General features: G+C 45.0%; 1 protein-coding gene across 3 annotated transcripts in view; it reads right to left on the minus strand.

The window, feature by feature from the left end:
- The window catches only part of SFMBT1 (Scm like with four mbt domains 1), a 1,637,826-nt gene that overhangs the window by 709,723 nt on the left and 912,515 nt on the right, over window positions 1-15,588 (minus strand). For all 3 annotated transcript variants that reach the window (XM_069643544.1, XM_069643545.1, XM_069643546.1), the window contains exon 11: window positions 13,183-13,309. In XM_069643544.1, the coding sequence (XP_069499645.1) occupies window positions 13,183-13,309 (127 nt within the window). The remainder of the gene's footprint in view (window positions 1-13,182; window positions 13,310-15,588) is intronic.

Here is a 15,588-nt window from a genome sequence, read left to right on the forward strand (position 1 = left end):
CCTTATTCCCTTCTCTCTCTCACCTTTTGTTCCTGGTCTTTTTCTCCCTGGGCGCTGGAGCGTGACTGCAAATCCGGATGATCGCTGCTGAACATGGAGGCGCCCTGTAAAGGTGAGTGTAATGCGGCGCTGCAGCGATCGACGCGATGAGCTTTTAAATTAAAGTCTTCCTTTTCAGGATTGTCAGCGAGATGTCTCCGGGATGCGGATTTAGCAGGTAAGGACTTTTCCTTCTTCTCTTCCTTTGCAGGTGATCCAGGATGCTGGCAGGCGTGGCAGAAGACAGGATACAGGAGCAGACACGGTGAGCGTCCAGCTGCTAGATGCAGAACAACGCGAAGCACGTGTGGCTGTTCGGGTGGGGTTTAAATAGCCTTGGAAGAAGTTCCAGGTATGTATCCTTCCTCCAATCAGGTATGTATCCTTCCCCGACCACGCCCGGATGGTAAATTAGTCCCACAGGTAAAGTAGTTCCTTTCAGGCATCAAGGAGGCCGGGATCCTGCAGCATGGTCTGCATCAGGTAAGTGCACCCAAGCACTCCCATAATGAGCCTGGCGCCTATGGCGCCAGGACTGATGTCTTTTATGAGCCTGGCGCCATAGGCGCCAGGACACTGTCCAAAGGGCCCCTATATGGGGTTGCTGGGTCCTTCCTTGGGGACTGGATGTCCGCTTTCGGGGACGCAGGGCTTGAACCGGCTCCCCGGGAGCGGGCATCATGACATGATCCTTGTGGGACTCCGCATGATAATTCTCGTGGTCTTGATTTTTAAGGTTTCATCCATATCGTTTGTTCTGTTTGTTAGAAACAATCTCACCCAAAGTAAGGCAGTGTCAATTTTCCCGAATTCATCCAGTGTCATGATGCGGATGTCATGGTTAACTGTGTCGAATGCTGCAGAGAGGTCTAAAAGTAATAGAGCAGTGCTGTTTGAGTCTGTGTTCGCCTTTAGATCATCCCAGATTGAAATAAGTGCTGTTTCTGTTCCTCTCATCGGTCTGAAGCCTACTTCTGCATAAAGTGGAGTTGTTTTTTTACTCTTGGGTTGTTCTGTATATGTGAGTTTCCAGTTTAGCTGGGTAGGGGATGTTGGAGATGGGTCTGTAGTTGGAGAGGTCCTCTACGTTTCATGTTGTATCCTTGAGGAGTGGTTTGCTGTATGCTGATTTGAAGGCTTGAGGCACTCTGCTGTTGTGATTGATTGGTTGAGGACGTTCCTGTAGTATTCCATTGGTGTTCGTTGTGCGAGGAATGATCTATAGATGTCAGGGGGCAGGGATCCGCGGGGAACAGATTTGTTGCTTTAATTTACGAGTTTGATGAATGTCTGATATGTGCGTGAAGTTTAGGAGTTTATTCTGGTGTTCCTTGTATCGGTCAGTGTTTTCAGTGTAGTGGTTACATGGTCTGTTTTGAATGGTCTGTTGGATGGTCGTGATTTTATTTGTGAAGTGGTCTGCGAGGTCACTGCATAATTTCTTCGATGGTACTGGAGTGTTGTTGCAGCCAGCAGGGTTTTAATTTAGTTTATGATTTTAAACAGTTCTTTTTGGGTTTTCGGTGCTTTGATGATTTTGTTGTTATAGTATTTCCTTATTGCTTTTTGTATTTCCTTTTTGTATTAACGGGTATGTTGAAGTTTGAATTTCTTTCCGCAGTCTTTTTTGATCCTCCATTCTAATCCTAGTTTTCATTTTTTTCCTTTTCATGGCGCCTAGTAGTGGGGTGAACCATTTTGCCATTGCTCTTTTGCGGGATGGATTGAATGTTTTTTCTTTTGCGATCTCGTCGATTGTTATGGTGATCCAGTTGTGAAGTATATCTATTTTAGCGTTGCTTTGCCCATGTTCGTCGTTTGTGGTTTAGTGATCTCCAGTCGTTCCGTTAAGCTTGAGTTTATGGTTCTCCAGTTTCTTTTCATGATGATTGGTTTTTTTTCTTGGTTATTGGGGAGAGCAGTGTGATTACGAAGGGGATGATGAGGGGTCGCTCCAGAGGATCTGAATCGGTGGTGATGTGGTAATTCATTTTCTGTTGGCGAAGATTGTGTCTAGTGTATGCCCTGCCGTTTGGGTTGCTCTTTTGACCAGCTGATGTAGTTCCATTATTGTTCGTTGGCCAGTAAGAGATTTTTGTGAGGTTGTGGTTTCTTCATCGAACCAGATGTTGAAGTCTGAGGACAATCAGTAGGCTGCGCTCGATAGCTAGGTTGGTGATTACTTCTATGAAGTTGTCTATGAAGGCTGAATCATACGTTGGTGGTCTGTATATCAGTATGAATTTCTGGTTTGTTCTGGGATTTGTTGATAGACATATGATAAATGATATGATATGGCATCTATAACGCGCCTATACACAAGAGTTTCAAGGCGCAACGCGGCAAGGGAGGGGGCCAGAGGGGAAGATAGACGACGATCCTATTAGGCCAGGTGTGATTCAGATTGCGCAAGTGCATGAGAGCGGGGAGGGGGAAAGTGCAGTACATGAGAAAGAATAATCAATAAGTAACATACGGCCAGCTGGTGGCAAGTGCAGGGGTAAGTGCAGACATCCGGTGTCTAGTGCTGGTGGTGGAACTGTAGGGATACAGAAACAGTCCCTAAGTGCGGGGGTTGCCAGGAAGGCAGTGCAGGTGTGCGACTGGAAGGGGGGTGTGACCTGGGACCAAGATCAGGGGGTGGCCAGGTAAACAGTGCAGTTTCAGCCAGGAAGTCAGCAAGGGAGAGGAGGAGAAAATGCAGAAGCAAAGAGAAAGGTTTTGAGGTGCTTCCGGTACCGGAGATGATTCTCCTCAAGTTTCAGGGAGGCAGAGAGGCTGTTCCAGAGGGAGGCCCCAGCCGAGGAAAGAGATCTACCACCTACTCGTTGCTTGGAGAAGCGACTGACCCTGAGGGAGTTGGAGGGAGATGAGCGAAGATCTCGAGAAGGAAGATATTTATGATATTATGATTAGGGATTCACATTTGTTGATGTTTAGTGGGTCTTTCGCTTTAATTTCCAGGTGTTCCTTGTGGATGATTGCTAGTCCACCACTTCTTTTTGTTTTCCTGTTTACTTGGATGCACTTGAAGGTATTGGGCAGGTAGTTATTGAGGGTGATCTTGTAGTTGTCGTCAAGTTTCAGTTACGAAAAGGATGTCGATGCCTCCATGACTTAGGTGGTAGATTTCAGTGGCATGTTTGGACATTGAACTTGCGTTGATTAGATTGCAGTGGATCTTTTTGGTGTCATTTGGTTTATTTATTGTTCCTGGTTTTGGTTTGTGAGTGTTCAGTTGGGGGGCTTTTATGTTGCCTCCGAGTCGTAGAGGTTCTGTGAAGGCGGTTTCGTCGTTGAATCTGTCTGAGATTGGTAATTGATTTGATTTATTGATTTTTAAAGCGCTTTACACCAAGGCTCTGTACAGTGGAACAACATAATACATAACATTAACAAAATAACAGTGGAAGCAAAATTACATCATGAATCATTCAACAAAACAGTGAAATGAGCAATTAACTGAAGGGGAGAGGGGGGAATAGGGGAGTGGGATTAGGTAGGAGGGGAGGGGTGGTCAAGTTGGAAGAGGGAAATGGAAGGGAGAGAGAGGAGGGGTAGGAGAGGGGAGAGAGAAAGTCAAGGGGCGGAATGAGGGGGGGAGGGGAAGCAGAAAGGGCAGGGGGAGGTTTCAAGGAGGAGAATGGAGGAGGAGGGATTTAAGGGAAGTGCAGAAAGAGTAGAAGGTCGTGGTGGAGCGGATTGTGAGAGGGAGTGAGTTCCAGTGCAGAGGTGCTAGGAGTTGGAAGGTTCAGGGATCAAGTAGCCAGCAGCAATTAACATCCAGACAGGGAGAGCCAGGCAGCAATTGAACACCTAGGCTAGAGTACCTGCATTGCGGGAGAGACTCCGGCCTCACAGTGTGGCAGGTTTATGTTAAGAGATTGGAGTGGGGACAAGAGTCGTTTTGCTCACATTGAACTGCTGATACTGGAAGGAAATTGGACTGGAGGGTCTTGTATTTAGGTGGAGAGGCCTGGGTTTCAGAGTGCAGTATATTGCAGGAGAGCACGTTGAGATTTGAGAGTCCTGTAAATGACTTATTCAACACAGGGCGTAAGTACAGTAATGCAGTAAACGAGGGAACCAGTTCACAAGTGATTTTCCTAACTTAAGCAGTCTAATCCCTAAAAAGAATGGGCCCTTGTACCCAAAAGTCACAGGAGCCACAATGCTTCTCAAGCAGGAGTCTCTGCAGGTTAAGTTATTTACTTCTGGTGGTGAGGGAATGAGATGATCAACAATTTTACTAGTTAAATAAATAGTCTTATATTTCAGGCGGTACTACCCAGGTTCGATGACCAAAAGGCAGTGGTTAGGAAGTTAAGAAACAAAGGGACTTGTTCCCAATGTTATCCCATGGAGGACAGGGGAAGGGGGGGGCGGAGGTGCGGGGGTGGGCGATGCACTGTGTTTACTTTCGCCTGACTATTCCCAGGTAACTTGATGTGTTTGCTGAGGTCACTGGAGGTCGGATTTCCCACCATTGGTTCCAGTGAGAGGTGACTAGGAGCTGCAGGTGCAAGGATTCTTACGGTCAGGTACAGCAGCAAGATGTAGCCCCTGACGATAAAGATATGCAGGATTCACTGATGCATGCCTTCTCAGGACACTTCACAGGATGGGGCAAGGCGAGTTCCAGCGAAAGCCTCCATGTAAGGAGATGACAGGCATCCTTCCAGTCGCCATCACAGAGGCTCCTCTAGGACAGGATCACTTGATGCTGGGAGGCTGACATTTGGAGGGAATGGGACTTGTACCACAAGCTAGCGACTACCAAATTTACGGGTGAAACCGCAGAATGGTAACATTCTGGCAAATAGCTCACGAGAGAGCTGGTCAGTCCACCGGGTGGTCTAGAGACACTTCTGAAGGCTCAGGACTGCTGCATCGTTGAAAGTGTCGAGAGTAGATGGTACCACCAGTACAAGGCTGCTTCGTGTCTGTTGTGATTAGGTAGTCCAACAGGTCTTCACCGGGCCTGACATCTCTAGGAGTCATCTTCGGCTCTTCAGTCAGCTGTTCTTGGCTCCAACGCTGATGTGAAGAAATGGCTGCAGGAGTCCTCTGCTTATCCAAAATCCAGGTTGGAATAAAGTCCAGGTCCACCAATGGTAATGGCGGGTTTGGACTTGTAAAGGTTTGGTAAAGGATCTGCACCATTCAAATATCCAATAGTTGTCCGATCGGGGACAACTACTGGTTTTACTCATGCCCCACATCTAGACTCTCTTGAGTCCACAGATGTTGAATGGGGCCAGACATTCCCACTCCCTTCCTGGGCCACACAAGTTTTCAAATGAGAAATGTTATTTTGATTAACCCACCCAACCTGAGAAAATGGTTTCCAGATTTTATTGACCAAATATAAATGCCTCTCCCATACAAATCTTATATTAATCTCACTGTGCAATTTCAGGATGGAGGGTTACATAATCTCTCCATTTCCAGATATTCCCAGCTCAGCACCCTTTACAGTTGGTTAGACCACTTGTTGCTAATCATTAAAAGGAGGACCTTTCCGGCAGCTTTTTCCAATGTTAGAATCATATACTCTCTGTGTTAGCAGTTTTTCAAGTGTCCAAAATTCCCACACTTATATCATAATTAATTTCACACTATTTGATCGGCCTGATCCTTCCATTTTCTTAATCAACAGTCAGACAATCCCATTAAATAAACACCCGCAACCTCATTGGATTAATATAATTATCATATTTCTGATATGAACAATGGAGGGGGCCTCTTTCACTCCTATACTGTTTAAAGTGATTTCAGTTTTCAACCATAATTTGTGGCAGTAATATGCTAATTAAATGAAATGAAGTTATTTTAATCTGTACTTGCAGACGCATGCCTGGGTTTGCAACATAATATTTGGTATATTGCTTCATAAGGAAATTAAACGTTCTCATTTAATAATTTCTGGTTAATGTATAAAATGTCCATTTACTGTCAAATTAACAGTTTCTGATCTTCAAAATGCACTACGCTTCATGTTCCTAGGTCTTGTAGTTCGAAATGTATGAATAAGATGCGTTCTTGCATATAGGGCTAATGATAAATAATATGTGCTATTTAAACCAAGGGAAATGTACATTAATGGACATGCCCTATAATTTAACTTGGGTCTTGTGCACAGCATGAGTTACATAAACAGTCCTTTATGAGACCTTGTTTATTCAGGCATTTTACACAGGCCCTATTGTTCTCATTGCTTTAGTCCCAGAAAATTGCAGATTTTTATGAGAGCAAGGACAAGAGTTGCCAGCTAAAGGATACATTTGCTTTAAGGCTGGCTCATAAAATAGATCAACTGGCCACACTAGATCTTAATCTTCTATGAAGCCCACAGATATTATATGCTTGGAATAACACATTTTTCTAACATTCTCCCCTAGAAGACTCCTAAAGGTGGGAGGGCTAGCTTGATCAAAGTTGAAACCTCAAGCCAGCACAATATTAAAAACTAACACAAAGATGAGGTCATCCTACCAAATCATTTATTGAAATAAGATCAAAGGGATTCAACCAACACACACCAAAAGAGGATCCTATACCAGAAGTAAAACGCTCTACAACTGAGTTTAATGAATGTTACAAAATGCCAACAAGAAATTTAGAGTGCATATGTACGCATAAATCACTGGATGTTTTTTATTGCAAAAATATTTGAAAAAGGTGTAAAAACTGGTTAAAGAGACAACAGTCCAAGGTCTTCACAAAAGTGTCAGTGCGTACGATCAACCTAAAACATATAATCAATAAAAATTATCCGTTTCCCCCTCATGAGAAGCAAAGACAATACATGAGACAAGACTAACACAACACTTATAAGCATACAGATGGAAGCAATGGATATTATCATAAATAGGCTTGATGCCAGAACAATTCCACCCCCTTCTACTGTCATATTGGAATTGCTTCAGATCACTTTGCGTAACAACTTTTTTGCCTTTGGGTCTGACCTGTATCTTCAAAAGGAAGGCACTGCAACAGGGCATCCTTTGATCCTAGCCTTGCTAACATCTACATGTCCAATTTTGAGGACAGTTTCATATATGACAATAATCCTTACCTTTGAATAGACCAACAGAAGTGTTATATTTACGATGTCCTCTTTATCTGGGGTGGCACGGTTGAGGCACTAGAAGAATTTGTGGTTTGGCTAAAATTAGTCACAGGAATGGTCACCTGCATATATCAATGTGTAAGGAAAAAGGTACTGTGAAGAGGCTCAGGACAGTGTTCCTGTGCAAAAACAGGAAAAAGACTCCATTTCCCAAGAGCCTTGGGTTTTCAGTTGGGCCGGCGAGTGCGCAGGCTCACTCATGCTATTTAAGTCACTCCCCGGCCAGTGCTGCCTGTTGGCGATTGTTGGCGTGGCAGGCACAGGCCGGAGGAGAGCAGGTATACAGGCGTTCGTGAAAGACATGTGCAGACCCCGGACCAGGCGTTGAGGTGGCGTGCTCCTGGCTCTGTCCCTCACAAGGGCATGGAGCAAATAACGGCGGTTAGTCCGTCCAACGCTGGATAAAGCTTTGCCTGGGGTGGTGCCGGCAAGACCCCCTAGGCTTCAGTTAAGTGCTACGAGGAGCGTGAGTGTGTGTGTGATATTTGGGTGCATACAGCTATATCTTGAATGCAACTCGCACAGGGTGCAACTCTGAGCATTATTTCTCTGCACGCTGTTAAGTTCAGTAACACATGCCACAGAGTTCTGCATGTTTTTGTACCCATTTTAGAAGGGAGTCTCATGAACTCATGCTGGGCAACCGCAGGAAGCGGAATCCTAGCGCTTTGAACATTAGAACGTTACAGGGCATTTTCGCATAAGAAGCTAGAGATGCTTAGGTTTCGTTTGTGGCTGCTTGCTCTTGTCCCCGTCATGTTTGTGGCAAGCCGCTTATGTTCAATGCATTTCTAGGAGTAAACCTTCGCCTGGTGACACAGCAGGAGGGGTAGAAGTTATACCAATGGGAATTTCTGCAAGATACATGTTTGTTGCTTTGTGTTTTTGTCCATTTCATGATGTACGCTGCTGCAGTTATCTATGGGCCATCAATAACTCACTATGTGCTCATGTCTGTTGCTGGCAGGAGGTAAAGAAGTGAGAAATGCATGATTTGTGAAGCTATACCGTAATCGAGGAGTGTGTTAGCTAGGGTCAGGAGGTGATATGAGGTGTTACGCAGGTTTAAGACAAGTGTGTGTTAACATGTTGTTTCTTTCCATATGTTCCCTTTTCCTATCCAATTCAAGTACCCTAAACCTCTTTCCGGTGACCCAAAAACCCCCTACCTATCCACAACCTCTCGCTAACCATCTATCCCCACCTTTGGCTGCTTCGAGGTACCTGTATATGCAAACAAACATCAGGGGCCTGTGGCAACCAAGATGGGAGGGGTCAACTGCATTTGGCTTCCGTGGCTAGGAAGGAGATGTGCGATACTCCAGAGGTGTGACAATGTATATAGGAACACCACAGACCATAACACCCTGCTGTTATATTCTAGTTAACATGCCAAGGCACTAAGAGACAATTTGCCTTATGGCCAATTCCTCTGAATTTGACAGATTCGGACCTCTCTTAGAAATTAGGTCCCATTTTAAACTGATGCATTCTGCATCAGCTGTTTGCACATGAAATTGCCAAAAGCCTAGTCTTGAGGCGAAATATACTCAAGGCTCCATATTGTTCCTGGGATGGTTTAATTTCTGGCAATATCCCTATGTGTCAAGTGCTTTCTCTCAGGTGTACAGGCGACTGGCTGCAACCCGCAAGTGCGTCCATGTCTTGATAGAGACCAACAGGCAGAAATGATAAATAAATGATGTATTTTTTTGTTACCTCTCTCACTTAAACTTGAAACAATATCCATCCTCTTTTTACAAGAAACGCACGCCTGTACTGAACACTGAAAAGTTTGGCAAAATGTAGGGTCCCCAAAGGTACTTTACTAACTACTCTACCCAAAGCCGTGGAGTTATGACCCTAATTCACAGTAGCCTTAAGTTTAATTGCAAGTCTTCACAGATTGATCCCCAGGGCAGATATGTGTTACTCCATGGCACCCTACAAAATATGGAGGTGGTTCTATTAAATATCTACGGCCCCAACATTGATGACCCAGAGTTTTACTCGCACCTTATGTCCCTTCTAGACAGCTTCCCTTTAATACCAATCCTTTGGGGAGGCAACTTTAATACGATATTCGACGTGGACCTGGATAGATCCGGTTCCAGACCCCGTCAACACTCCAAAGCAGCCTACACTACATTGACATCTCTTCCCCGACTCGCACTCGTAGATGCATGTAGGCTTCTTTAGCCGGACTCCCGCTCCTTCTACTCCTCGGTACACGATACATACTCCCGAATCGATAGATGGTTGGTGTCTGATATATTGATAAGGAACGTGGCTCGTTTGGCGATCCTCCCCAGAACCCTCTCGGACCATTCACCAGTGACTATCACCCTTTGCTGGGGCCCAGACCGCGACTGTACTAGACAATGGAGAATGAAACCTCACTCTCTCCTTGACGCCGTCTTTGGCTCCGAGTTGGAGACGGCCATTGAAGAGTTCTTTGAAATTAACACCGACTCAGTGTTGTCGCGGGCCACCCTCTGGGAATCATTCAAAGCTTATATTAGGGGTATTGCCCTATCCAAGGAAAATGGTATCCTGAGAGCAATTCGAAGGGAAATCACTGCGAGCGAGGCCACACTTTCCACCCTGGAATCTCAATGTTCACTACATCAAACCCCTGCAATTCTAGCATCCATAGGCACGGAACTCGACACATTTCGCTCTCTCGTGGACCGTGAACTGAAGTTCTTAGACAACCCCGGCCTCGCTAGGAAATACGGTGAGGGCGAACGTCCGGGTCGCTTTCTAGCCAGGCTTCTCCACCGCGAGTTCAGCTCCCCACACATCCCTGGAGTGGAAAGACCCGATGGCTCCCTGGCCACGTCGCCGCAAGACTTCAACTCCGAATTTCTAGCCTTCTATGAATCTCTGTATGCTGACGAAGACAGTGTCCCAACAGCGGACATTGACTCCTACCTAGACAGCCTTCCCCTCTCGATCCTCTCCCCCAAAACCATCAGTGCTCTCGAGAGGCCATTCACCCACGAGGAATTTTCAGATTCCATAGACTCACTGTCATCAGGCAAATCCCCAGGCTCAGATGGCATCCCAATTGAATTCTACAAACATTTCAAATCGCTCCTATTCCCTCACCTGGGAATAGGGAGGAATCAGTGGAGGCAGAGGCAAATTTCCCCCCTCTCTCCGTGAAGCCACAATAACTGTCTTACTTAAGCCCGGCAAGCCCCCCACCCAATGCGGCTCGTACCGTCCACTCTCGCTCATCAACTGCAACGTCAAAATCTACGCCAAATTATTAGCCCTACATCTGGCCCCCTACATGCCGCACATTATTCACAGAGACCAAGCAGGCTTTATTCCGGGACGATCCACCTCCCTGAACTTGAGGCGGCTCTTCAACATAATAAGTAGGATCAGCCAAAATGTTCACGCAGTAGCTGCTACACTCGATATGCAAAAAGCATTTGACTCTGTATCATGGAAGTACCTCTGGCGGGTCCTTGAAAAATGCAAATTCAGCCCCTGTTTCCTCTCCTGGGTCAGGCTGCTATACTCCGATCCAGTTTCCAGGGTCCGCACTGAGAACAGATGCTCTCCCCTTTTCCGAATCTCTATAGGGTCGAGACAGGGCTGACCCTTCTCTCCCCTAGTTTTCGCTATAGCGATGGAACCATTTGCGGACATGTTGCGCCAATCCCATGCACAGAGGCATGCGTACTGCTGGCCAGTCGGATATAGTGTCCCTATATGATGATGATGCCCTCCTCTTCATTCGCTCCCCCGCCACCAATTTAGCTCCGATATTGGAAGATGTCCATTTCGGGCGCATCTCCGGACTCAAAGTGAACTGCTCCAAATCTACCCTCTTCCCGCTTACGGACTGCACATATACCCCCATCACACCCATGCCAACAATCCTAGACTCACTTGACCCGGTAGTTTGCACGTTCCTGGCCCTATCTAAGACCTGGAAACTACTAGGCACTACCCACCCCTTTCATGGTAACCTACCACTTTGGAACTTCCTCCTGGAGGTCCTGTATTTACCACCACTCATGCACCGATGTGCTGAGGCAGGATATGAACTGGACCGGGATATCTTTGAACAGGGCAACTTTGTAGAATGGCCAGACCTCCCATCGTCCCTGAGACGGAAACCATCCGCATGGCTCCAGCACTCTCTGAAAAATCCTTAAATGCAAATACCCCACTTTCCCAGCAATACCACCAGATGATCCTGTAGTTGCGGAGCTAGCTGCTCCCACTACCTCGAGGGGTAAGGTATCCAGACTCTACACCCCCTGGTCCGAGCCAGATCTGACCCGGTATTCGCTAAATTGAGACACACATGGGAGGACGAGCTTGGGGTGGAGGTGACCGATGAACGTTGGGCCCTTATATGTTCACGCATTCATGGGGTATCCTTCAAGTCCCGCTTCAAGATGATTCAGTTTAAAGTGCTCCACAGATATCACTATACCCCGAACAGACTACATCATATGTCGAATGACCACTCCCCAAGATGTCCCAGGTGTGGCTGTGATAACGCTGTCTATATCCACATGATCTGGTCTTGCCCCAGTCTCGCCCAGTTTTGGAGTGCAGTATGCTCCACCATTTCTACTATTCTTGAACACCCCAACACTCCATCTCCAATGAGGTGTCTCTTCCATGACTTTCCTGAGCTTCGCCGGGACTCCAAAAAACTGGCTGGCCTCTGCATGCTACTCGCAGTACGCTCCATTTTACTCTGCTGGCTCCGGCCTACACCAGCCACCCACGCGCAGTGGCTAAGGGCGGCCACATGGGCCTCAGATACTGAAGAATCCTGGGCTGTGCAACAGCCAACTCACTCTAGGCCCAGAGAAATTTGGTCAAAGTTTCGGTCCTGTATGACCTCCACGGATGCGGTTTCAGACACTAATTTGCAGTCCCCTCCCCCGTTCCACCTCCTAAATTACTGTCTCTCCAGCCCCACACCCACTCTGTATGTATCCCCCTTGTCCATAATCAAGTTGTAAATTGTACCTGTAATGCCTGCACTGCTTTTGATCTATACTTGCCTTGAATGTTGCTCGACTGTTCCTTGTACTGCCAAGCTAAATAAACAAAAGTTTAAAAAAATTAAAAAAAGAAAATCTCCATTTGTCTTTGGTTCTCCCCAAACTGAGCCATGGCCTTGCTTTAGGGGAACAGTCTTGGGTTCCATTTATGTTGGCACTGTCCCGGTCTTTCCTTTCATGCTAGCAAACTCATTACCTCACTAACTTTTTTTGAATGGACTACTGTTCTGCACTCCTGCTTCTCCTCTCACTCTCCTTCAATCCACCTACAACTTTGCCATCCACCTACTCTTGCTTCTACCTCCTCGCTCCACTGTTCCTCTTCTCTTTGCTAAGCCTCTACTCTACCTTTTGACTCACGTCTCTCCTCTTTCACTTGTGCTACAATCTTTTCAAAGTCTTCACAATCTGGAACCGCCTAATGATCTTCTCTCATTCTCTTTCTAGTCCCTTTCTCATGCTCTACACATTCCCAATGTCTTCATTTCAGTCCCCAAACCTCCATGCACTGCCTTCAGTTTCGGCTCATTTACACTGATTGCTCCTAAACACTAGAACTCTTCTCTTCTTACTCTCTGCTCTTCTTCTTCTTACCATATCTTTTGTACTTGCCTGAAGGACAACCTGTTTTTGGCTTTCTGGCACTTCCATTTCCACCTTACCGTAGCATGCATTCTTTCTTAATTTTATCATTATTTTTGTACTGATTTAATAATTCTGTAAAGCACTTTGGCAAACTTGCTCTATACATTTCAATAAATACAAACACAGATACTCTAAACACTTTTACTCTAACAGCTCTGGGGAACCAATGTTGGGGGAATCACCACATGTCAAGGCATGGCCTAAAGATTTAGTACTTTCAAAATGTTGCTGAATAGATTTGCCAAATGCTAGCAGAAACCACAAGTTAAAAACTTTGTAGCTTAGCAAGGATCTAACAGCACATTCACAGCACCAGTCACTTACCCTCCAGCTGCAGCCATATGTAGGAACCTTTAATTCTTCTGACTGTAGCAATGCACACCTCCTCTCGGTCACTCGGATTCACTGCTTCCAACTTCATGTTCTCCTTAAAGCCATGATCAGAATGAGGCTGATTGGAAGAGACAGGTCAAATTCAGATGCACTTTTCAAAAACACAGACATTTATACAACTAGTTCATTTGTTCATAGCATTTCAAGCTGAGAGGTGCCATCCATGATATTCAATATTATAACCCTTAGCATGTCTAGTGTGTGCTATATGTACCAATACAGCACACAGATTGTTAATTGTACCTTTTTCCCATTCTGGGATACCACCTTGCATCTTATTTAGTTCTGAATGATTTGCAAGGTGCCAAAAGTGAAAAGCAGTCACTTTGTGGTGCCACAAGTATAACCATTAGGGAGAAAGGGTGAACACCAGCAACAACATCAACATACAATAATCAATAATCAAGAATATACCAACACGGCTCAGGGGCGGAAAAGTAAAAACACAAACAATGCAACTGCTGGATTTTATGCAAATCAAATGCCAAATCTGCCACCTGAGTGCCAGGGCTATTAATAGTGTGTAAAGGGCACCAATAGATGTGTAGACTAGGACCGTTGCTCATACCGACCATTAAATGCCCTAACACACAATACAGCCATTGGAACAAGGTTCATAACGTTTAATTAGTACCAGCTAAGGGACAATCAGATTGATACAAACGATATGATTGGCTCTCGTTGGGTCTTTACCAGACTCACAAAGAATTTGCAGCCGCGCTCCTTTTGGAGCGTCTCGTTTGGCGGTGTGTTAGGCAGAATTGCATGCAGTACCCTCTGGGACCACCACATACAATTAGGACTACAGGTGTAAGCAAAACCAACCTTTGGTATAAAGTCTGTACTACACAGTTTTTGGTAGCGAGCTGAGCAACCAGGCTTATTTCAAGAGGGAATGTGAGCAGTAAAAGGATGCTACACAGAGGTCTTACAATCAGAGTGGTTCAAGTAGACACTTCCACTCAAGGTTTCTTGGTAAAACACTTATTTATTATTACACAGTCACGTAGAAAACATTCACTAGAAGATGGCAACTTAATATCATACACAAATACACTTCAATACCAAACAATACGTTTGAGTAAATTAGCCTCCCCTGAAATCGGAGCAAAATGGCATTTCAGTTACTTCAGTTACTTTAAATGGGAGTAAAAAGGCAGAAGTTATTAAAATAGAACACAAATATTTTCTTAGGCAGTGCAAATAGTTTGCAGTGTGTCTTCAGAAAACGTGGCTTCGGGAGATCCCAACAAGAGATGGATATACCATCATGTTAAATCCGGCCGGGAAAAACCAGTTCGGCCGACCATTCTCTGGTCTCCCGACGATGATAAACAAGTCCTCGGGATGGGAGATTATTAAATCGTTTTCTCCCAATTTGTTCGTCCAAGGAACACTTCTTTTAAACAGCAGAAGCTCTAGCTCGACATTCAAACACCTACTACTTTTCAACATCTATTGGAATACAGCCATGATTTCTTCATCCAAGTTTATTCAATCTATAACAGAATTGATTGATTGATGTTAACATGGAATTGTTGGCTGATCTACAGGTGATTGTTTGCGGGGATTCGAATTTTTCGTGGTTCGATGATAATTTGAAAATAAAAAAATACACAAACCTTGACTATTCAACCAGTAGAGGATATCAATTTTAGTCAGCCATGACTGCAAGAACTGTTACATGCTCAATGGGCAAACAAAAGGAGACTGTCCGCCGAAAATTACATGGAAGCGGGACGGTTCGGAAAGAATCATTGATTATTTCTGGGCATCAAACACCTTGCTAAATAAGGCCATACAGTTGAAAGTTCTGAAATCATCAAGTAGCGACCGCATTCCACTGGAATTGACTCTAAAGACACATCCACAAAGAAATGTTGAGCTCTTTGACCAAACATTGGAGGTGAATCAAAGAGGAACTAGACTAAAAATAAATACCGAACAACTGAGGACTTTAAATGAAATGATAGTCTCAGAAGAGATAGCAGCATGTGTCAAAATAAACTACACTGCTCGGTTGGCAGAATATCAAATCAAATACAGGCACCCAAACAGCTGTTCTTACATAAACAAATATGAGTTTAGTCCATCAGTGTCTCTTTAAAAAAAACAACTGCAACGAGATCTACGAATACTAAAAAAGAGACGGATCCAAATAAATGGACGCAAATGAAACAGCTCAAGGCGAAATATCGAAACTGGCTGAAATGCTTTGAAACGATGAGAGACCAAGAACGAGGAGAACGAATCCTGAAGCTGATGATCTGTCATCGGACAAAGGACATTTGGAATATTATAAATAATAAAACAATATTCCAGCAGGCAAAGATGCAT

The sequence above is a fragment of the Ambystoma mexicanum genome, chromosome 2p (genome assembly GCF_040938575.1).
Source record: "Ambystoma mexicanum isolate Mex_15411 chromosome 2p, UKY_AmexF1_1, whole genome shotgun sequence".
Classification (NCBI taxonomy): Eukaryota; Metazoa; Chordata; class Amphibia; order Caudata; family Ambystomatidae; genus Ambystoma; species Ambystoma mexicanum.